This window comes from Odocoileus virginianus, chromosome 17 (genome assembly GCF_023699985.2).
Source record: "Odocoileus virginianus isolate 20LAN1187 ecotype Illinois chromosome 17, Ovbor_1.2, whole genome shotgun sequence".
Classification (NCBI taxonomy): domain Eukaryota; kingdom Metazoa; phylum Chordata; class Mammalia; order Artiodactyla; family Cervidae; genus Odocoileus; species Odocoileus virginianus.
In genome coordinates, this window is record NC_069690.1 from 37,572,662 (window position 1) to 37,595,138 (window position 22,477).

The 22,477-nt window shown below is 57.0% G+C and overlaps 1 protein-coding gene across 6 annotated transcripts; it reads left to right on the forward strand.

Moving 5' to 3' along the window:
- The first annotated feature begins 1,649 nt into the window (after positions 1-1,649).
- MLLT6 (MLLT6, PHD finger containing) lies at positions 1,650-22,239 on the forward strand. 6 transcript variants are annotated; one of them, XM_020879579.2, is made up of 20 exons: positions 1,650-2,159; positions 3,388-3,467; positions 3,946-4,000; positions 4,254-4,363; positions 5,341-5,444; positions 5,699-5,792; positions 8,199-8,372; positions 9,283-9,378; positions 11,880-12,099; positions 12,639-13,253; positions 13,708-13,889; positions 14,123-14,231; positions 15,423-15,489; positions 15,700-15,845; positions 16,330-16,527; positions 16,631-16,719; positions 17,855-18,204; positions 18,558-18,648; positions 19,815-20,171; positions 20,564-22,239. In XM_020879579.2, exons 1-20 carry the CDS (start codon positions 2,051-2,053, stop codon positions 20,624-20,626), a joined length of 3,309 nt encoding a protein of 1,102 aa, XP_020735238.1. In that variant the 5' UTR covers positions 1,650-2,050; the 3' UTR covers positions 20,627-22,239. The 6 variants fall into 6 exon arrangements, 4 of the variants coding, with proteins under 4 accessions (XP_020735238.1, XP_020735239.1, XP_070335471.1 ...); XM_020879580.2 differs by having other exon boundaries at positions 1,652-2,159; positions 20,585-22,239; XR_002311254.2 differs by lacking the exon at positions 17,855-18,204 and having other exon boundaries at positions 1,653-2,159.
- Positions 22,240-22,477: the final 238 nt, after the last annotated feature.

The window sequence follows — 22,477 nt, forward strand, 5'->3', positions numbered from 1 at the left end:
GCATAGCAGTCCTCGCGGGGATCCCGACCCTCGGACGGATCCCCAACAATACCCTGATTCTTGGCCCCCTCCCCCAGACACGGAAGAGGCAGAGACAGGCCTCCCCCAACCCCCCTCCCCGCCCATTTAGACAGAGCCTCTACGTCCTGGCAGCCCTCTGGATTCCTATGTCCCTGCAGGAGCAAGGGGAGGTGGGGACTGCAGCCTAGAACTCAGCGTCCCCGACCTCCCCAAACTCCAGCCTCGTCGGGATTAAGGGACTAAATCCCTGACGCCACAGACCAGGTCAAGGACAAGTTCTCCCCCGCCCTACTCCCCACTCCTGGGCGAGGATTCACCCCCCTTCTCGGATGAAAAGTACTAAATAGACGCGAAGGGAGGGGTGATGGCGGCCCGGGCCCCTTGATGTTCCGGTTGAACAGGTGCTGTTGAAAAGGAGGCGGTCCCGGCGGAAGAGTCGGCCGGGGGGCCTGCGCTGAAGCGGGGGCAGCCTCCTCCACCCTTAGTCCTCCTGCCGATTTCCCCCTCTCCTCTCCGTCTGCCCCTCCCCCGCAGGAAGCGTTCTCGGCCCCGACGTCTTTGAAGTGTCGCTGAAGCCACCAGGACTGCCTTCTCCCCTCCACCACCCCATCTCGCGCTGCGGGAGTGTGACCTTTGGTCCCTGCGGGCGTCCACCCGTCCCCCTTTAGGAAGTAGGGGGGCCAAGTTTCCTCCCCCTTGCCCACAGCGGTCTTGGGGATGAAGCCTTCGGACTGACTCCCCCTCACTTCTTTCCCAGACCCAATTTCTGGGACTTTAGTCCTCTGGGGGCGTTGTGTGTGACTTTATGTTGTGTCTTTGGTACACGCATAGAGTTCAAGTGTAACTGGGTTGTTCGCGAGCACTTCCGCAGCAGTGGCTCCCTAACTCGCTTAGGTCTCTAAGCGCGCCTGAGGGGTTGGACCCGGGGTCTGTGCCCCTCTGGAAGGGTCGGATAGTGTGGCTGTATGAAGCTGAGTGAGTGTGTGTATTTGTGGGTGCCTCGCTGTGCTTACGAGGGCGTGTGTGTGTGTGTGTGTGTGAGCTGAACCGGAAGCTCCCCGAGGGCAGGCATACTCGTACGTTCATTGCTCTGTCCCAACGACTGCGCATAGTAGGCATTCAATAAAAATTTGTAGAATGAAATGAACAGATGTCTGCGTGTAAGTGTCTGCCCTCCAGACAGGCTTCCAAGAAAACAGCCATTGAACGACCATCCAAAAAGCCCCCCTACCCCGGACACCAAGGGGTGAGGAGCCGACGTCGCTCGCGCTCTTTCTAGCGCCCCTTCCCCTGATCTCCATCTCCAAGTTTCCTTGGGGTTGAACAGTCGCAGAGAAGACCTGGGCAGAAGGAGCTGGCGAATCGGAGACCCGGGGCCGAGACCGAAGGGCAGGCAGATGGGAGGGCTCAGGAGCGCCAGCCGAGAGCCAGAGGAAGAAAAAGAAAGAGGGAAAATGAGCGCGGAGCAAGCGAGCGAAAAGCTCCCTACCAAGCCAGGCTTTTGTTCCCTGAACCTAAGACTTTACCCGGCGGCGGGCGGCGGGCGGCGGGCGGGCCGGGAGCGAGCGAGCGGAGGCGCGCGGCCATGGCTGCCGCGGCCGGGCAGGGGGGCCGGGGGGGCGGCGCGTGAGCGGGCGGCGCGGGGCGGGCGAGCGCCCGCGATGTGCCACTCGGCGCCTCCCCCGCCGGGCCCGGGCTGCGCGGAGGCCGGGCGGCCCTGGTAGCTGGGCGCGCGGCGCGGAGGGGGCGAGCCCGGCGCGCGGGTCTCATTGTTGCGGGGGGGGGGGCCCGTCGGGGCATGAGGGCGAGAGCACGGCGGGGGGGGCGGCCAGACAGAGCGAGCGAGGAGGAGGAGGAGGAGGACGCCGAGGAGGAGGAAGGAGGAGGCAAAGAAAAGAAGCGGCGGCGGCGGAGGAGGAGGAGGAGGGAGCGAGGAGGCGCGCGGCCCCCCGCTCCCTCCCTCCCCCCCTGACCCCCGACCCCCGCCGGCCGGGCCCCCACCCCAGCCCCGGAGGGAGCTCATGGGAGTATGAAGGAGATGGTAGGAGGCTGCTGCGTATGTTCGGACGAGAGGGGCTGGGCCGAGAACCCGCTGGTCTACTGTGATGGGCACGCGTGCAGCGTGGCTGTCCACCAAGGTACGGGGGTGGCCGTGGGGGGCGGCGGGACCCTGGGGGCGGCGTGCGCAGGGCGCCCCCGGCCGCGCCCTCCCGAGACCTCCTGGGGCTCGGGCGCCCCTCCCCCACCCCACCTGAAGAGAAGGGAGGCGTCGGGGGGCTCCCCCCGCCCGGTCCTGGAGGACCGGGTCAGGCATTGTTTTCTTGCCTATTGTTCCAGTCCCGCGCCCCCCACCCCAAGTTGAGGGAGTTTGGGGACAGTCTAGAGGGCAATGAGTGCACTCTCCGCGCCCCACACCGCCGGTGTCGGGGCTGCTAGGAGAATGTTTACCTGCGAGGTGTCCCCTCCCGCCCGGTTATTTTGGTCCCGGCTCTGGGAGGGAGAGGTCAAGGGGGGGTCATCCTCCCCTCTTGCTTCCGGATACTGGGAGGAGCGGAATTGGGAAGGGAAGAGAAGGGTCCCAGGGGAGAGGGGACTCCTAAAATCCTCCCGGGAAGAGCTGCGGATAGAGAGAGGTTGCGCAGGGGGCCGGGAATCGAGAAGAGGGAGGTTTGGAGTTTCCCCCAGCAGCACATGGTTCGGGAGTTAACTCCTTGAGGAATCTTGCCGAGGGCGCAGGCTGGCATCTCCCGCCTGTCTGGTTCAGCCAGCTGGGCCCCCCCCTTCCTGGGACAGCCCTTAATCCTGTCGCTGTTGGCTCTTCCCGCCACTCTCCTATTGGTTACCTGCCGTGCACCTGCCCTCGGCCTTGACTTTTGACCTGTTCCTATTATAATTACAAGCAGAAGATGAGGTCCCTTAGACCCTCCACTTACCCGCCTCTTCTATTACTGGCCCTTTAAGAAATGCCCCCCCACCCCCATAACAACAAAACGTGTTTGACTATCCTAAATGTTGTTCCTCTAATATTCTCCGTTACTGATGATAAGGACTGATCCTGGTAAGAGCTGGGAACCAGAAAGCTGGGTACCGAAAGGGCATTGGGGCGGGGTGGGATCTTCTAGAAGTTTAAAGTCAAGGTCTCAGACTTCCCACCTCTGCCTGAGTGCTTGGTTATGTGGTTGAAAGCTGGGCGTGTGCTGTTGGGCATTCCTTGTGGTCCTGCTGTCTGTGAGTGACCCCCGGGCAGGGAGCAGCCCCTTGGCTGGAACTGGCTCTGGTTTGTTAAGAGTCACCCCCTACCCCAGTTACTCCGAGAAAAACCACTGGTGACAGATTTGCTTGGTGATTCTCCTCCCTCACCCCCAGCTTGCTATGGCATCGTCCAGGTGCCAACAGGACCCTGGTTCTGCCGGAAATGTGAATCTCAGGAGCGAGCAGCCAGGGTGGTGAGTTTGAAACTTCCCTCTCCTCTCATATACACCTGAGCATCCCCTCCCTCCCCAGTGAGCTAGGGGGCTCTGAGGCTGAGGCTGGGGTGGGAGTGTCACACAGGACTTCCTGTTTCCTGCGCACCTCTATCACCAACCCCATCTCTCCCTCTGCTTAACCCTCACTCTGCCCCACCACAGGCATTTTTGTTTTTGTTTTCTTGTTTGTTTGAGCTTTTTATCATGGAAAGTTTCCAACCTATACAGAAGTAGAGGAAATACTATAATTCATCTCCTGGTGATGAGGCTCCCCCATCTTCAACAACTATCACTCATGGTCAACCTGTTTTCTCTGTACCCCCACCAGTTCCCCCTTAGACATCTAATCATTACATCCTGGGGCCCTCTGAATGTATTCAGGGAGGGCTCAGCCAAGCAGACCCCCCCTTTTGGAAAAGCCCATCCCCCAAATCCCTGTGCCCCCTTGTATTGGCAGAGGTGTGAGCTGTGCCCACACAAAGACGGGGCATTGAAGAGGACGGACAATGGAGGTGAGGGGGTTGCTGAGCCCTAGGGCTCATCTGTTGAGGTCAGACAGACCCCCTGAGCAGGGTCTGGGAAGGCAGGAGCAGCCTGTGGGCAGGGGTGGAATGCAGAGGCCGGGCTTCCCTTCCCTTCCCTGGCTGGCAGTGGAGAGTCTCATGGGAAGGCCATGGAGGAGGGGACCGTCTGCAGTGTGGGGTTGTGAGGGGTCAGGGTCTCTGACTGGCCATCGCAGCTGAGGCTGGCCCCACACCGCCCCAGGCTGGGCCCACGTGGTGTGTGCCCTCTACATCCCTGAGGTGCAGTTTGCTAACGTGCTCACCATGGAACCCATCGTGCTGCAGTACGTGCCTCATGATCGCTTCAACAAGGTCAGCGGCCCCTGCTGTGCCCCATGCCAGGCCCCTTCCTCCCTAACCATTCTTGGGTCCCTCTCCAACCCTCTCTTCACCCAGTGTAATTTGATTCTCTCCAACCTACACTTTCAGGGAACTCAGGAGGTGGCTAGGCACCTTCCACTGACAGACTCACGCTCGAGCTCAGGTGAAATAGCAGGCTTTTTTGTAGTCCTGCCTGAGGGGAGATCTGAGCGAGCAGTTCACTTATTCATTCACTGAGCACATTTTACTGAGGGTCTACTATGTGCAAAAACTGGGGCAAGGTGCTGGACACACAGTGTTTAGTATTGATCAAGACAGATGTGTTCCCTGCCCCACAGAACTCCCACTCCTGTGTGGGACGACTATAGATATCAGTAAACAGGCAAAGTAAATGCAATGTGTGGTAAGTGCGGTGAAGAAAACAAGAAGGTACTAAAATAAAGAATACCAGCACGGGGGTGGCAGGGGGTGTGGGGGGAGTTTATTTTAGATAAAGCTGTCACGGAAAGACATTTTGGTTGAGACCTGGGGGATGAGAAGGAGCCAGCCTTGAGAAGTGAGGAGAGGGCCAGGTTCTAGGTGGAAGGAACAGTATGTGCAAAGGCCCAGAGGCGAGGCTGAGCTCGCTGGGGAGGAAGGCAGACACAGTCCCTGGCCTCACAGGACTCACCATCCAAGGACTGCACTAACCAGTGTACCAGCTACTTGCCACAAATGGTTATGTAAGTTAGTTAAATACAACTTAAATTCAGTTTCTCAGTCACACTAGCCACTTTTTCAGGGCTCAATAACCCATGTAGTTCATGGGTCCTGTATCAGACCGTACAGTCTCAAACATTTCCATCATCACAGAAAGTGCTATCGGATAGTCTGATGTAGGATCATGGGGAGAGGATGAAATTGAGCAGGGAGGCCAAAGGATCCCTCAAGTAGAAGGGAGGAGGGGATGATTGCCCTGTGTCCTGCAGACATGTTACATCTGTGAAGAGCAGGGCCGGGAGAGCAAGGCGGCTTCAGGAGCCTGCATGACCTGTAACCGCCATGGATGTCGACAAGCTTTCCATGTCACCTGGTGAGACCCCTGCCTTCCCTGCGTCCACTCCTTAGGGTTCTCTGGGATCCCTGGCCAGCTGTCCCAACCTTCTCCTGAGATTTGCTATGGATGGCTGCCAAATGGGTTCATCCTAGCTGCTGTCTCTGGAGATGATGGCAGTACTTTCCTTGGGTGGTTTTGGCTTTGCCCCAGCAGGGGTCTTGGAGGGTGCAAGGGAGGTGGCTGGTCTGGTTTGGGACCACATCCTTCTCAGGCTGACCTCTCTCGATTAGTGCCCAAATGGCAGGCCTGCTGTGTGAGGAAGAAGTGCTGGAGGTTGACAATGTCAAGTACTGTGGCTATTGCAAATACCACTTCAGCAAGATGGTGAGTTTCCTCTGGGTGTGAGTGGGTTGGTCAGCCATGGTTTTGAGGGTGTGGACTCTAGGGTGCCTGGTGCTGACAGACATGGGAGGAAGGAACTGTGTCCCTGCCCTTGAGCTCACCGTTGGATGAGGAATAAATTTAAGTACAGCCTGAGGGGTGTGAATCAGAGTTGAGCCAAAGCAGTCCATCCCAGAAGACAGAGCTCAGACCCTGCCTATCAGAGTCCAGGAGGCCTGAAGAAAGAGGCAGTGTTTAAGCTGAGCTAACAATTAGAGCCAACATTTGTGGGGCTTACCGTGCCCCAGCTTCTGTACTAATCTCTTTACATGTGGATGTGCGTGTGCATGTGGGTGTGCATGCTCTTGCAGTCCTCCCTAAGAACTAGGTGTACTGCATTTACCCATTTTACGGATGAGTAAACTAAGACCCACTAAGGTTATGTGACTTATCTCACAGTTGGTATGTGGGATTTAGAAAAAACAGTCTGAAGGTCCTCAGGAGCCTGCCAAGAAAGACAGGAATCCCAGGCAGAGGGATTGGCATGGACAAAGTCCCAAGATAAGAAAGACCATTCATAAGCAACAGAACAGGATGTTTGGTAGGGACAAGGCAAGAGATGAGGTGAAAAAGCTCAGGCAGGGCCAGAGCTGGACTTGCTTCTGCCTCAGGTTCAGGGGCCCATGGAGAGGTGGGAGAAGGAGTGCTAACCCATGTTGGTGGAGAGACCTGCATGTCTCAGGGTGTCCTGACTAGGTATGCCTGTGGCCTGACTAGGAAAGCAGCTTGGACCTCACCCCCAGGCCACAGGCTTGGGAGGCTGCTTGTAAGCAAGAGGGTAACATGATCAGATTTGTTTTTTAGGAAGATTACCCTGGCAGCCACTGTGAAGCCAGATCCAAAGGGCTGAGGCTGGTGACTGGGAGACAGCTGCAAGAGAGGGGGGATGGAGGGATGAGGCTGGATTCTAGAATTATTTCTAGATAGACTTGCCTACATGTGGGGGTGGCTGAGAAGGAGGAGTTGAGGGTGGCACATAGGATCCTGGCTCTTAATGTTGGATAGATGGGGCTTGAGCTCCTCAGGCAGTGGAGTGGACTTTGAGAATACGTCCTGGTCTGCCCCAGAGAGTCCCAGTTTGTGCCTGTTGCCTTGGTGTAATTATTAATAGCTCCTTCTTTCATTTTCAAAAGTGTCCTGGTTTGGATAAGTCATAAGGTCACCTTGGTTCAGGGTTTGACATCAACTTGGGGGCTTCCCTCATGGCTCAGGTGGTAAAGAATCCCATTGCAATGCAGGAGATCCAAGTTCAATCCCTGGGTCAAGAAGATCCCCTGGAGAAGGGAATGGCAACCCACTCCAGTATTCTTGCCTGGAGACTTCCATGGACAGAGGAGTCTGGCGGGCTACAGTCCGTGGGGTTGCAAAGAGTCAGACACGACTGGATGACTCACAGGACACTAAGACAAGGCAGCGAGCTTGGTTTGGAATACAGCAGGTGTCAAAGTGAAGGTGTTTAGATTTGGTGGCTGTGTTCAGATTTCAGGCCCCCATAGGTGTGGCAGCCCCAGGTGTATAAGGCTAGGGGTTGGGGGCTAAGGTATGAAGAGAACCATGAAATGGGGAGTTTAGAGCTTAGCAGAGTAGGAGTGATGCCCATTGCTGGGGAGCCACTGGGTCAGATGAGGCCTGAAACTAGTCCTTGAATTTGAGAGTTGGGAGTTTGTGGGTGATCTTAGAACAGCTCTAAGTCTAGGACAGGTAAAGACATCAGACCAGGCACTGGGGAGTCCAAGGCCCTGGCTGGGAGGAATGATAGCACAGGGGTTGTTTGGGTGTTCCTTATGGATATTTCCTTGCCCTATTTTTAAGGGCAGCAGATCCTTTGGGACAAAAGGAACCACTGTTTGGTGGAGGGCCAGGAAAAGAAGAGAAGGGGTGATGGCTGGAGCATAGTGTCTGGATGGAAGGATGAGGTTTGGGGAGCAGGGGCTCCCATGAGGGCCACACTGCACATCCTCCACCCCAGGGAAGGAGGTTGAGGTGGGCCGAGGTCGAGCACCTGAGAGGGCCAAGAGGGCACCATGGAAAGAAGTGGTGGAGAGAGAGACACAGGCCTGACGCCCACCTCCATCTATGCCTGGTACCTGGCTGGGGCCGAGATTCCCCACCTCTTCGGGGCCTCAATTGCTGAATCTGTGCCCTGGGTAAGCCAGCTGGGCAGACTCTAGGATTTCAGGCCAGGGAATGCACTCTGTTGAGCAGAGTGTCATTAAGGACACAGGGTCCTCTTGTGACAGGCAGGGTGGCAGTGGGGGCTACTGGCCCCCAGGATCACCTAATCTTCAAGAACCTTTCTCTGAGCTACAGAGAGGAGGGTGTGGCAGTTCCTCTCAATTCTCTCTGCAGAAGACATCCCGGCACTCCAGCGGGGGCGGGGGCAGCAGCGGAGGAGCAGGAGGAGGAGGGGGTGGTGCAGGGGGAGGCAGCAGCAGCTTTATTGCTGGCCGGAGGAGCAGGTCGGCCTCCCCATCCGCCCAGCAGGAGAAGCACCCTTCCCACCACGAGAGGGGCCAGAAGAAGGTAAGCGTCTTCTCCCCTTGCCCCTCCTGCCCACATTCACAAACACCTGCTTCTTGCACAAAGCCACCACAGGTATCCCAGAGGCGATGGTGCCTGCCCCCTTCCTTCCTGAGGCCACTGAGGACCGAGGGGGTGCTGAGGAAGTGACCTGTGAGGGTCACAGAGGGTGAGGTGAAGGCCTGGCTTCCCTGGGGCTGTTTGTATCTGTGTGGTTCCTCTGTGTTGTTCCTACAACATGACAGTCTCCCCAGAGACCCCAACACATGGCCCTGTACATTTGCACACGTCTAGCCGTGTGTGTTTGTGGTGCACGTGCCTGCGTCCCCAGGGGCTGCACGTCCCAGTGTGCCTGGCTTCTGTCCCTCTGCACGGCTCCGTGTCCCAAGGGGACACCTGTACAGGTGTGTGCCTCCGTGTGAGGTGTCCTGTGTCACTGGCATGATAATGGGATAGGTTCTTTTTAGCACGCAGTGAGGATGGGCTTCCCTGGTGGCTCAGATGGTAAAGAATCCGCCCGCAATGCGGGAGACCTGGGTTCGATCCCTGGATTGGGAAGATCCCCTGAAGGAGGGCATGGCAACCCACTCCAGTATTCTTGTCTGGGGAATCCCCATGGACAGAGGAGTCTGGCGAGCTACAGTCCATGGGGTCGCAAAGAGTCAGACGTGACCTGAGCTTAGCACAGCACAACACACCGGAGGATGGGGGTAGAGAGGGGCTGTCAGCTCTCAGAGGAACCTGCCGGGGCCACTCCTGTCCAGCCAAAGTCCCCCAGTCCCTCCATGGAGGGGAGATGGCATCCACAGAGCCTTGTCCCTAAGAGGACCCCACTCCCCTCATGCGTGTGTTATGTTTATCCTCACCAAGACTGTTTCCCAGCATCAGCGTCTGGTCCCTTCTTCCTCCCCAGAGCCGAAAGGACAAAGAACGCCTTAAACAGAAGCACAAGAAGCGGCCTGAGTCACCCAGCATCCTCACCCCACCTGTGGTCCCCGCTGCTGACAAGGTAGCACGGCTTACACCCAGGAGGGGCGGCCACGGCAGCGGGAGGGAGGCACAGTGTGAGGGACTGGGGCGTGCAGCCCTGGGAAACTCTTGCGATTTCACGTTCATGACTCTGCGGCACACCCCACACTACTCCTGTTCTAGACCAGGAGGGGCCTCTGCCCCTCAGCCCCGCTAGTCACACTGACCAACCAGGAGGGGTGGGGGTGGGGGGGCACCAGCCTTCCTGCAGGCTGCCAGATGTTCACATCTGCCTCTGTCCAGACAGAGGGCCTCGGCTCTGGGTTCCTGTCTGCAGATGCAGTACTTAGGGCAGTTCTCCGAGTTTCTGGGGCCCATTTCTCCAGAGAGAGGCAGAGGACCCCCTCACTTTCCACCCCCGCACACACATCAGGAGGCTGCTCAGAGCCTGGTCACCTAACCAAAAGCCCACTCCATGCAGGTTGGAGGGCCTCAAAGTGTGGCCCGTGGCGGCTTGCAGGGCAGACCCATGGACCATACCCTGAGATCCCTGGTCATCCCATCTTCCCAGCAGGGGCATGGCATGGCAGGCCTGACTCCAGAAATGGGCACCATCTGGATAAACAACTGGCAGGCCTTACCCGAGGCCAGGGAGTTGCTAATCCAAGCCACAGCAGCTTCTTCCAGCCCCTCCTTCCAGCCCCTCCTTCCAGCCAGTTCTCCCCTCACCCCCAGAAAAACAGGGGCCTGGAGATACAGCTTCGTCCTGTCGCCATTATTGCCCGTTCACCTCCACCAGCCTCAGGAGGTTGCCAGGGCTCTGGGCATCTTAGCAGGAGACTCGGGTATCAGGTTTCCAGGGTGATGTTGCTGTGGCAACTGTCCCAGTAACCCTCTCCCTTCCCAGCTGCCCAGGGCTTACCTGGAAAAGCTTGTCCTTGCCCTCTGATCTCTCCCTGGGGTCTGCAGGCATGGGGAAGGAGTGGGCCAGAGATCTAGGAGTTACCCCAGTGGTTGGACTTCCCTTTGGACATGTTGGAGCCTTCTGCCCATCCCCCTCCACCCACCCCAGCATTTCAGCCACCCCTCCCCCGGGCCCTCTCCTCCTTTGCTTTCAGAACCACATCTGGCTCCCTTCAGAACTCCAGCTGTTGAAAAGAACAAAGAAAAAGACAGAGCCGAGGGCTCCGCCCAGGAAGGGGCAGCACAGGGTGGCTCATCCTCCTCTCCATCCTCCCTCTGGCATTTGTTCATGTACTGGATACCTGGTGGAGACCAGGAGGAAAAGCCGTCCCTGACTGTTACTACAGAGCCCTGACTCACTCACCACATGCCAGGCTCCCTTCTGGAACAGGGGGATGGAGGGGATGTATGGGGATTTGCTCATTTAAGCCTCAAAATAATCCAATGAAGTAGGTATTTTATTAACCCCATTTAATAAATAAAGACACTGAGGCACAGAGAAGTTAAATAATTTGCCTAAAAGCAAACTGTTAGGGAATGGTGGAGTCAAGAGTTGCACCCAGGCAGTCTGGCTTGAAGACCTGTTCTCAACTACCACAGGACACTCTCTGCAGTGTATTGCTAGCAGCCGCACCATCAGAACCATCATCGTCAACCCCATACTATGTATCTGCCATTGTGTTCCTCATAACTCTCCAAAGAGGGATAATTAGCCCCAGAAGGACACTGAAGCTCGGTGAGGTGGAGAACATACATACATGGTAGGAAACACCAGGTTCACAGACCCCAGAGCCCCTTGCTCTTCCAGCCACTGCTGCCGCCCTCTGACATGGGGGACAGTCTCTCAATACAATGTGGCAACTATTGACATGGCTGATGTGGGTGGGTACAGGGCACCCAGGAAATAGAGGACAGAATGATTTGTTCCACCACAGGTAGCTATCGGGTGACTTCACGGAAGAGGGGGCTTTTGAGCTGAATTTTGAAGAAGATGTTTCCCAGGAAGAGGGAGGCTAGGCTGTCTGGGCAGAGGGCTTGGCATGGAAGCTCAGGTTGTCTGGAAAGGCCGGGGAGTAGCCAGGGAGCGGAGTGTTAGCCAGGTGGCTGCAGCTGGGGGGTGAGCAGGGAGGGCATGGCGGGGACTGGAGGGCCCAAGAATGGGTCTAGGGTAGCCCATTCTCCCTGGAGTCCCTCTTCCCTGCACGCACCACTTTCCAGCACAAATCCAGCCCTCTTAGGCCTAAGTGTTTCTAAACTGAATGACTGAGCAGATGCATACTTGTGAACAGACTCTGGGACTGTTTTCATCTCTCCTTTGCATGAGATGAAGGACAGACAGCTTCTTGGGCTCAGAGCTCCCAACTCTTCACCTCTAGAAATTACAGAGCTGCCTCTCCATCTCCCTGGTCTCGGAGCTCCCACCACCATCTATCTCCTTGCCCCATAGTCCTTCCTGAAGCTAACTCTGAGCTCTCCCAATAGAGCCCTAGGTCCTGTGTCCTCGGGGCTCCACTCCCAAGTCAGGGTGAGCCCAGACCCCCGGAACTGGCTCCAGCCTTCCTCTCCTCCCTCCCTCAGGTCTCCTCCTCGGCTTCCTCCTCCTCCCACCACGAGGCCAGCACTCAAGAGACTTCTGAAGGCAGCAGGGACTCCAAGGGGAAAAAGTCTTCCAGCCATAGCCTGAGTCACAAGGGGAAGAAGCTGAGCAGTGGGAAAGGTGTGAGCTGCTTCACCTCTGCCTCCTCCTCTTCTTCCTCTTCCTCTTCCTCCTCGTCTGGAGGACCCTTCCAGCCTGCAGGTGAGTATGGGCACCCCAGGATGTGGGAGCTGGGGAGGAGGTGGGAATGGGACAGTCTTTGGCTATGAGCTTTTCTAGCGAGGCCCTTTGCATATTGGTTTGCATCTCATTTGCTTCTTAAATTGCCTGGTGGGGCAGGAATCCCCAGCCAGTGACTCCTCAACACTTCCTCCTCTCTCAGGGTGGAACTCCCCTCCCATCTCCCTCAGGGCCCACCTCTCCAACCCCTATAATGTATTCATTATTCCCTCACTGATGCTGTCAAGTACCATTTTTAAAGCACTGACACTAATCTCCTGTAATCTCTGTAGTCATCCAGTGAGGTCAGTAGGGTGGGAGCTATTCTTCTACTTTCACAGGTGAGAAGAGCTGGAAGGTGGGGATACACTGGTCCCAGGACACAGAGACAGTGGCAGAGCTGGGACAGGAAACCCAGCTTCCCCACCCCCCACCAAAGCTCTCCCCTCTAGTACACACTGGGAGCAGGAGGAAGGCAGGGGCTCTGGGGTCCAGCTGTAATTCCGTGTCCCTCTCTGCAGTTTCGTCCCTGCAGAGCTCCCCTGACTTCTCCGCATTCCCCAAGCTGGAGCAGCCAGAAGAAGACAAGTACTCCAAGCCCACTGCACCCCCCCCTTCAGCCCCTCCCTCTCCCTCAGCCCCCGAGCCCCCCAAGGCTGACCTCTTTGAACAGAAGGTGGTCTTCTCTGGCTTCGGGCCCATCATGCGCTTCTCCACCACCACTTCCAGCTCAGGCCGGGCCCGGGCCCCATCCCCTGGGGACTATAAGTCTCCCCATGTCTCGGGGTCCGGCGCCTCTGCAGGCACCCACAAGCGGATGCCCACACTGAGTGCCACCCCTGTGCCTGCCGAGGAGACCCCCGAGACAGGCCTGAAGGAGAAGAAGCACAAAGCCAGCAAGAGGAGCCGACACGGGCCAGGCCGTCCCAAGGGCAGCCGCAACAAGGAGGGCACTGGGGGCCCAGCCCTTCCCTCCCTGCCCGGTGCCCAGCTGGCTGGCTTCACCGCCACTGCTGCCTCACCCTTCTCTGGAGGTTCCCTTGTCAGCTCTGGTCTGGGTGGTCTGGCTTCCCGTACCTTTGGGCCTTCCGGGAGCCTGCCCAGCCTGAGCCTGGAGTCCCCCCTGCTGGGGGCAGGTTAGTGACCCTTGGGGACCAAGGGTGTCTTAGGGCCCAGCCAGTCTAGTGAGGGGACAGAGGCATAAACGTGCAGTTAGAAGGAAATGTGACAGAAACTGCTCCAGAAGACAAAGGATGGAGGTGACAGTCACCTTTGAGACACTCCCCCATACCCATCTCCTGCATGGTTGTGGTGGGAGAGACTGCCAACAGAACTTAACCAAGTTTGGGTTGGGGAATTAGAAAAACTGGGAATTCTTCAGGCTTGAGCAGGGAAGTAGAATAAGCAGGCTTGGCAAGCAGATGTCACTCAGGCAAGAAGTGACATCTTTGCAGCAGGAGGGTGAGACTGGTGTGTGGCAAGATCCAGGGGAGTGTCGGCCTTGGGGACTGGCTGCTCCAGAACTGACTGAGGAGGGGGCAGGGGAGAGGTGATTCTAAGCTTCCCTCTGTGTCCTTCTTGTGCCTGTAGGCATCTACACCAGTAATAAGGACCCCATCTCTCACGGTGGTGGAATGCTGCGGGCTGTCTGCAGCACCCCCCTCTCCTCCAGCCTCCTGGGGCCCCCGGGGACCTCGGCCCTGCCCCGCCTCAGTCGCTCCCCATTCACCAGCACCCTCCCTTCCTCCTCTGCTTCTATCTCCACCACTCAGGTGAGGCCTTATTCCTGGGCTCCTCCATCCCTGGGCAGGTGGGGGACAGCCTGCCGAGGACCCCAGCTTTCCATGGGAACTTGAGAGATTGGGCCTGATCACCACCAGAACTTCTCCCTCTTTCTGGTCCTCTCTCCTCCCCAGCACACCTGGTCCCCTCCACCCCGGTGCCCACAGTTGTGCTCTAGATCCAGGAATAACCACCAGGCTGGACTCTACCTCCTTTCCCTCAGGTGTTTTCTCTGGCTGGCTCTACCTTTAGCCTCCCTTCTACCCACATCTTTGGAACCCCCATGGGTGCCGTTAACCCCCTCCTCACCCAAGCCGAAAGCAGCCACACAGGTACGTGAGTCTCTGACCCTGTTGCCCTTTCTTCCCGAAGGGGCACCCGTCACCGGCTTGTCAACCCAGAAAGGACTAGAGGGCTTTCTGGCTATCCCCCACCCTCTGGCCATTGCTGACCCTGCAAAAAACATTCCATATACAACAAACCAGGGTACATCACTTTCACATCAAAACCCCCTTAGGCGTTGGGGCATGACCTGGAAGAATTACTACTACTCCATCTCACAAAAGCAAAAGGCAAGAGAGATGAATGACTTGCTCAAGGCTGTTGAAGTAGGCAAAGGCAGAGCAGCAGCTGTAATTCTGACTCCCTGGCTCCAAGACTAGTTCTTATACCACTGTAGCAAAGCTCCCTGCTGGCCGCGTAGTGAGTTCTCGAGAATGGCGATTATAGAGATCCCACTAGTTTGGCAACCGGCTCTCTGGGTATTCAGGAGTTAAGGGGGCGGATCGCAAGCACTCCTCCCTCTCCAAGTAGAGTGAACACAGCCCTAGAAAGCTGATTGGTGCAGAGGTACCACCTGGCTGGTTGAGGGGCGGGGCTTACCACTTCAGGTAAGCCTTAAAGGGGGCGAATCTGACTCCAAAATTAAGAACGTACAGAGTAGATGACTGTATTTTCCAAAACCCAAATTGGAATTTTGTGGCTCAACATAGGGTTTTGCGATCTAATTGTGAGTTTATTAATATAAAAGTCATATAAAACTGATTATAATAGCTACAGTAATTAAGGGCTTGCTACATGGCAGCTAAACTGTTCAGCTTAACACTTCACATTTATTACCTTATTACTTCATAACAATCACTTCGGAGAAGTTAGTTTTAAGCCCGCGGTCACATAGCAAGTATCCAAGTTCAACTCAGGACTGTCTAGGCCCCAAGTTTCTATGACTATGAAGTTATAAATTTCCCAGGAAAAAAAAGTTGGGAGGAGAAGCTGAAAGTAGCAAGGATGCAGGAGCCTTTATGCCTAGAGGAGGAGGAAGAGATTTCATGATTTTGCCTCCCCAGGGGCTGGGTTTTCAAACCAGGGCTCCCAAGAACTAGAACTGCCTGTCTGGGGGTTGGGAGATCCTGGGGAAAGAGGTCGGCGGTAAGGTCCCAGATCTGCACCCACTTCCCAGGCGGGGACTTTGGGGCCGACTGCACATCTTTCTCGCTGATCCCTGCCTCCCTTCTCCTTCCAAGAGCCAGACCTGGAGGACTGCAGCTTCCGATGTCGGGGGACCTCACCCCAGGAGAGTCTGTCTTCCATGTGAGGGAGAGGGGGGCAGAGGGGGAGCTGGGAGTTGGGCGGAGGAATCCAAGGTCGGGGGGGGGGGGGGCGCGGTGCGAAGAGGCAGGCGCGCGGAGAGGTGGGATCCAGAGCGGGTAACTAACTGACACCCGCGAGGCGGGAGAAGGGCAGGGAGACTGGAGTGGGGGAGTAAGGTTAGTCTGAGCCCGTTTTCCCTTCTGACCCCAGGTCCCCCATCAGCAGCCTCCCGGCACTCTTCGACCAGACGGCGTCCGCACCCTGCGGGGGCGGCCAGTTAGACCCAGCGGCCCCCGGAACGACCAACATGGAGCAGTTGCTGGAGAAGCAGGGCGACGGCGAGGCCGGCGTCAACAGTGAGCAAGGGTGACATCGGGCTGGGTGACTGTCCTAGGACCCCCAAACTCGGTCACCTTTCTCCCCGAGGTCCCCAGAGGTCTTTTAAGGTTCCTCCTGCGGCCACGCCCCTGCCTTAACTGTGAACCAGCCCAGGCCTAGCCTTTAACCGTCGCTGGGACCTGCTCCAGGCCCCGCCCCCTCTACGCCCGGCTGTTGGCCCTCACGACCTCGTGGCCCTGATCTAACTTAAGCCCCAACTTCCGACCGCCCCTTCCCTCCAAGCACTGGGCTTCAACCCTGAGCCTTAGGCCCCACCTGTCGTCCTCACACCTCTGGCTCCCCAGGACTCACCTGAGTCTCTGGCTAGCCGGAGCCTTCTCTGCTAGGTCTCGGTCCTGGTTCCTTTGCCAGGCCCCGCCCCTGGTCACCTGGCCCCGCCCCAGCCATCGCCCCTCCTTCCCAGGCCCGCGGGGCTCAGGCGCTCTCGCCCTCTGTCTGCAGTCGTGGAGATGCTGAAGGCGCTGCACGCGCTGCAGAAGGAAAACCAGCGGCTTCAGGAGCAGATCCTGAGCCTTACGGCCAAGAAGGAGCGACTGCAGATTCTCAACGTGCAACTCTCTGTGCCCTTCGCCGCCCTGCCTGCCGCTCTGCCTGCCACCAACGGCCCTGTCCCTGGGCCCTATGGCCTGCCTCCCCAAGGTAAGGGGCCCCCACCCAGGCCGGGAATGGGGGCCTCCGCTCTGCAGTTGGAACTGGCCCGGACTCCAGCCGCTGAGCTCCTTCTCTGATCTCCCTTCCTAAGCCGGCAGCAGCGATTCCTTGAGCACCAGCAAAAGCCCTCCGGGGAAGAACAGTCTGGGCCTGGACAACTCGCTGTCCACGTCTTCCGAGGTGAGCGCCATGGGGAGGGGCAAGGGGCGGGGGGAGGGGCTGGAGCGGGGAGGTTCAAGGGCCTCCTAGTCGCGTTTCCACCTTGCTGGGCTGTCGGAGGCTGGGCAGTGAAGCGATTGGCCGAGTAATTTGGTCGACTGACCCATTCATTCCTTTACTAAATAAGTGATAATTAGGAGGTGCCTACTTAAGTCCAGTCATTGGCTAAGCAAGCAGTGAGCAAACTGAACAGAGTCCTGCCCTTGGAGACAGGCTCAATTCAAGAAAATCAATAATTACAAATAGAGATAAGTGCTAAGATGGAAATCATTTGAGGGGTATGAGAAAGAATGGAGGGTGGTATTTTTCTCTGGGTGTAAGGTGGTTAGGAAAGGCAGCTCTGAAAAGTGTTTGTGAAGAGTTTATTACAATTTATTTTAGCTACACAGAAAACAATCCCTGTGTAATTTGGTGGTGGTTGGGGTAGCAGTTGCTATTATTATGCTGTGGTTATTATTGAAATTAAACAAAGTGGGTTCTTGTTCTCCCTACCACTTACTGTGTGACTTGGGCAATAATAATCATAATAACAGCAAACATTAATTGAATCCTTGCCCTTTGTCATGTCCTGGCCTGAGACTTTTCAAGCGTTGGTGTGTTTAGTCCTCACAAGACGTTTACGGAATAGGTTCTCCTATTAGCCCCGTGTTATGAATAAGGAAACTGAAACAGAAGAGCCACCAAAACCATTAAATTGCGGGCATGGGATTTGAGCCCGTCTTTCAGTTCAACTGCCTGCAGAGTTACTGAGCCTGTCTAAGACCCAGTGGTTTCACCCATAAACACCAGTAGCAAGTTAGTACAGGTCAAGCACTGAAGCTTGGGTCTGATTCACTAGGTGGTCACTATACCAACTTCACTCTTCAGTGTTAAACGGGCATCATGGTGGGTGCTGGGGCCCCAGGAAGTGATTTGTGAAGACTGTTTGGATTCTTAGCCTTTATCCCTGGGCATTGCTTCTTCCTCCTGGGTGGCTTTGCTTGGGAGTAAAGTGGGGGTGACCATGTGAGGATGCTGGTGGGTGCTGGGCCGGGGGCCAGAAGGGTCACGCTGGCCCCCTGCCCCTCTGACCCCTCCCTTCCCCCTCCCTCCCCAGGACCCACACTCAGGCTGCCCGAGCCGCAGCAGCTCGTCGCTGTCCTTCCACAGCACGCCCCCACCGCTGCCCCTGCTCCAGCAGAGCCCTGCTTCTCTGCCCCTGGCCCTGCCTGGGGGCCCTGCCCCGCTCCCGCCTCAGCCGCAGAATGGGCTGGGCCGGGCACCCGGGGCAGCGGGGCTGGGGGCCGTGCCCATGGCTGAGGGGCTGCTGGGGGGGCTGGCGGGCAGCGGGGCCCTGCCGCTCAATGGGCTCCTGGGGGGGTTGAATGGGGCTGCCGCCCCCAACCCTGCAGGCTTGAGCCAGGCTGGCGGCGCCCCCACGCTACAGCTGCCAGGTTGTCTCAACAGGTGAGGGAGAGCGCAGCTGGGGAAGGGGACGGGGAGGCTGGCTCTGGGAGGGACCCCCCACCAACACCCACAGTCCCTCAGGAGGGCTCAGCCCCAGCTTCTCCTGGGATGCAGACATGAGAGCCCTCTGGATGGCAGCTCTTCAGGGACAAAAGTCATCTGTTTACCCCTTGTGCCCTAGCTGACGTTTCCCTCTGGGGAAGTTTTCCCAGCTCACGTGTCTCCTTCCGCCGTCCTCTCGGAGCTCAGCCTGTTCTCTCTCCACCTGGGCCTGAGGGGGAGTGGGAACTTCGGGGGCAGGGCGCAGTGTTGCCCTGGCCCTCCCCATGGTCTGTTTTGTCCCCCTGCCTCAGCCTCACCGAGCAGCAGCGACACCTCCTGCAGCAGCAGGAACAGCAGCTGCAGCAGCTCCAGCAGCTCCTGGCCTCCCCACAGCTGACCCCGGTAATGCCCCACCCCAGCTCTGCCCGAAAGGTCTCAGAGGGTCTGGGCCGGCCTGGGGAGGGCAGCCCCCGGCTGGGGAGGGAGCCCCAGGCTGGGAAGGAGAGACTGCCCCTGTGGGAGTGGGGCCGGGCCCCTATGGATCATGTGAGGACAGAGGGCATAAGGGTTCCTCTTGGGGACCCCTGGGTGCTGGGGAAGGAATGCTATATTGGCCCTAGATCACATCCCAGCAAGAGGATCTGGAGGGAGGTGAGCCCTCAGTTACTGAGCATTTCCAGTCCCAGCCCCAAGGCTCTTCAGTGGGGAACTTCAGGGTCTGCACAGAGAGGTGGCTGAGCAGGTGACAGACACGTCCTCAACCAGAGCAGCCCCTTTTAGGTCTTTCTTGTTTGTTGAGTTCTACTAAGAATTCCTAGGAGAAAAGGAATTCTTCCTTCTAGAAAGAAGAGAGTTGTTGGGACTTCGCTGGTGGTCTAGTGCTTAAGACTCTTTGCTGCCAATGCAGAAGGTGCAGGTTCAATTCCTGGTCAGGGAACTAAGATCCCACCTGCCATGCGATGCAGCCAAAAGATAAAAACTTAAAAATAAAAAGGAGAGAGTTGAAAAAAAATAGAAAAGCACTCATTTTTATATAAAGGAACATGAGAAAGATATACAATAAACTAGCTCGACTGGTTACCTACAGAGACCAGATGGTAGCAGGAATAAGATAGCAAGATTTCTTAAGCCTTGAGAAATTATTTTGGGTTTTGGAACACTGAGAATGCTTTGTCTATTCAAAGCAAAAATAAATGAGTGAAAAAAAATAGAGAAGTTGAAAACTATTAACCTCATTCAGTTTTCCTCAACTTGGGGTCATGCCACCCCTGGGGACATTTGTGTTTGTCATAACGACTGAGGAATTGACTTAGTGGGGGTGGGGGAGGGATGATAATCCTCCTGCACTTGACTGGTTGTACCCCAGCTGACAAACACTGATGGTGTGCAACCACTTTCTTGTCCAGATGGGGAGACTGAGGCCCAGAGTAGGGAGTTAGAGATGGGACCTTGACTGTCTCCTGGGTCTCTTGCCTCATAGTACTAGTGAGATGGGATGGGGCCCAGGCCAATCAGGGTAAGATGACCCTGGGGACCACTGGCCAGTAAGCCATCTGGCCCCCTCGCAGGAACACCAGACTGTTGTCTACCAGATGATCCAGCAGATCCAGCAGAAGCGGGAGCTGCAGCGGCTGCAGATGGCCGGGGGCTCCCAGCTGCCCATGGCCAGCCTGCTGGCCGGAAGCTCCACCCCGCTGTTGTCTGCGGGCACCCCTGGCCTGCTGCCCACAGCATCTGCCCCACCTCTGCTGCCCGCCGGAGCCCTGGTGGCGCCCTCACTCGGCAACAACACAAGTCTCATGGCCGCAGCAGCTGCAGCCGCAGCAGTAGCAGCAGCAGGCGGGCCTCCAGTCCTCACTGCCCAAACTAACCCTTTCCTCAGCCTGTCAGGGGCAGACGGCAGTGCCAGTGGCCCCAAAGGAGGGGTGAGTAAGGGGTCTGGCTTAGGGGAGGGGCTGGGAGTGGGGCAGAGGGACCGTCCTGTCTCCTTTCTCCTGGAGAGACTCGTTAGAAAAGGCTGTTTCCTCTCTGATTGGACCATTTAGAAAAAGATGCTCTGGGTGAGCCATTTCAAGAAAGGCATCCCTCCTTCTGAGGGCAAAGAGCCAGAGCCTGGGGAGCCCTTGGCCGGCACATGCCTGCTTAACTGGGAGCCTTATGCAGGGCAACTCTCCCAACAGACACATACATACACGGAAGTTGACCCTGGTGTGCAGCCGTCAAAGCCCAGCCCCTTATTGCACCCAACATCAGCTTTCTTGACCCAGGAAGCTATTCTCAACTGGGTGATCGGACCAGATACCTCCCCAATCCCCAGTCTCCCTTCCTCTTTTTCCAGACTGCTGACAAAGGAGCCTCAGCCAACCAGGAAAAAGGCTAAATCCACCCACACTCCTTTAGACCCCACAAGCGGAGGGGCAGATCCTGGTCTGAGGGGTCCCAGCCTACAGCGGGCACCTGCACCCCAACACTGGAGAGCCCCAGAGCACATGCTGAGGCCTGGGGAGTGGGGGGTGCTCCCAATGCCGCGGATTGAGACCCAGAGGGGAGCCCTTTCCATCTGGCCCCCCCCACCCTGCCTCTGCATTGGCCCCTTTGTGAGGGGCTTAGGACAGGCTCCAAGCCCGCCTAGGAGCCCCCACTCTCAGCGAATGTTTCAGGGTTCCCTAGAGAGAAAAGTGGGCCATGGCATAAGTGGGGTGTTGGTTAAACCCCCCACATAAAATGGATCAGCACTTGAGTGGGAGAAGTGGGGACTAGGCCCTGGGCCTGTCCCTGCGTGGAAGTCTTTTATGGAAGAAGGGGTGACCCTACTTGACCAGTTTCTACCCAGCTTGGGCAGATGGTAGGAGGGCTCCCATGGACTGTTTCTTGCTGGGCTCCTTCCCCTGCCCCCCACAAGGGTCACAAGCTGTGCTTGTAAAAGCCCACAGACTGGGGGGCCAAAGAAGGGGCAGGATGGCATCAAACTTGGCCCAGGCCTCCCTGCCTCCCGCGGGGTGGGTCCCTGTGATGGGCTGGGGGAGGGCAGGGGTGGGCGGCCCAGCCCCCTGGCACCCTGCCCCTTGTTTGCACTATTGGATTTCGGAGTGCCGAGGGTGGGGAGATAGAGCTGCCTGACTCAGAGAGCGTGTGTGGGTGTGCCTGTGCACTGTGTGTGTGTGTCTGTCTGTCTCTCTGTCTGTCTGTCTCCCCCTGGCCCCCAGGCAGCCGAAGGCAGGGACAGGAGTAGTGCTCTGATGAGGCAGTACCAGAGGGGCGCTGTTAGCTCTTGTTGGCACCCTCTCACCTCACCAACTTTGGTCCCTTTCTGGGGCCCGAATGGTTAACAAAAACCAGAACCGTACTCCAATATTGGAGAGTAACTGGGGGCTGGGGGCTTTAAATCAGGGTAATAACCTGCCTTTCCTCCCCCAGACTCCGCATGGTCTCCGTGCCCCCCCCCCCCCAGCGCTCCCCTTCCACCACTGATAGTTGGTCCTGCTTCCCTGGCACAAGGGGTGCCCTAGGGACCAGGGGACAAGGCGAGGGGGTAAAGTACCACTTCTTATAGTGAAAACTGCCTCCCAGAATCAGCCAGCCTGCCTCCCTGCACCTTACCCCTCCTCACCCCCACCAACCAGGGGAGACTTAAGCTTAAATTGACCTAACAACTGTCCCTTCACCCACCAGCTATTTCCCCGGGGTGCAGTGGGCAAGTCTCACCTTAGAGTCCCCACCTGCCCAGAGCCTCTGGTGGCCGAGGCTAAGGGCTGCGAGGGCAGCCAGGAGAGGGGCGAGGTTGAAGCGCGTGTCTGTGTCGGTGCCCCGGGGTCGGAGCCGGGCGGAGCGTGGCCAGCTTCCTGATGCCCGCGTTTAGTCAGTCTCTTTGCATGTGTGGATTCGTGTGTGTGTGTGGGTTTCTGTTTGGGTTTCTGTTGTTGTTGGTTTTGTTTCTTTTTGTTTTTTTTTTTAATAAAGAAAAGATGTGTATATTTTTGGCAATGACAGAAACGTAGTGCAGATATATTTTTGCCTGTGCTGCTCAACTGGTTTTTTTCTGATACTGAAAATAATATTAATATTCCTGTTGATAAGACTTTGTAAGATGTTAGGGAGCTGATAATGGAGGGGGTGGGTGGGAATCCTTCAGAGGCAATTTCTTAGGCACTTGCAAGGGCTTGGGGGGAGGGGGGAGGCAGTTGTGATGACCTCAGAAATACTCACTTTTTATTAATGCTAAATATCAGTT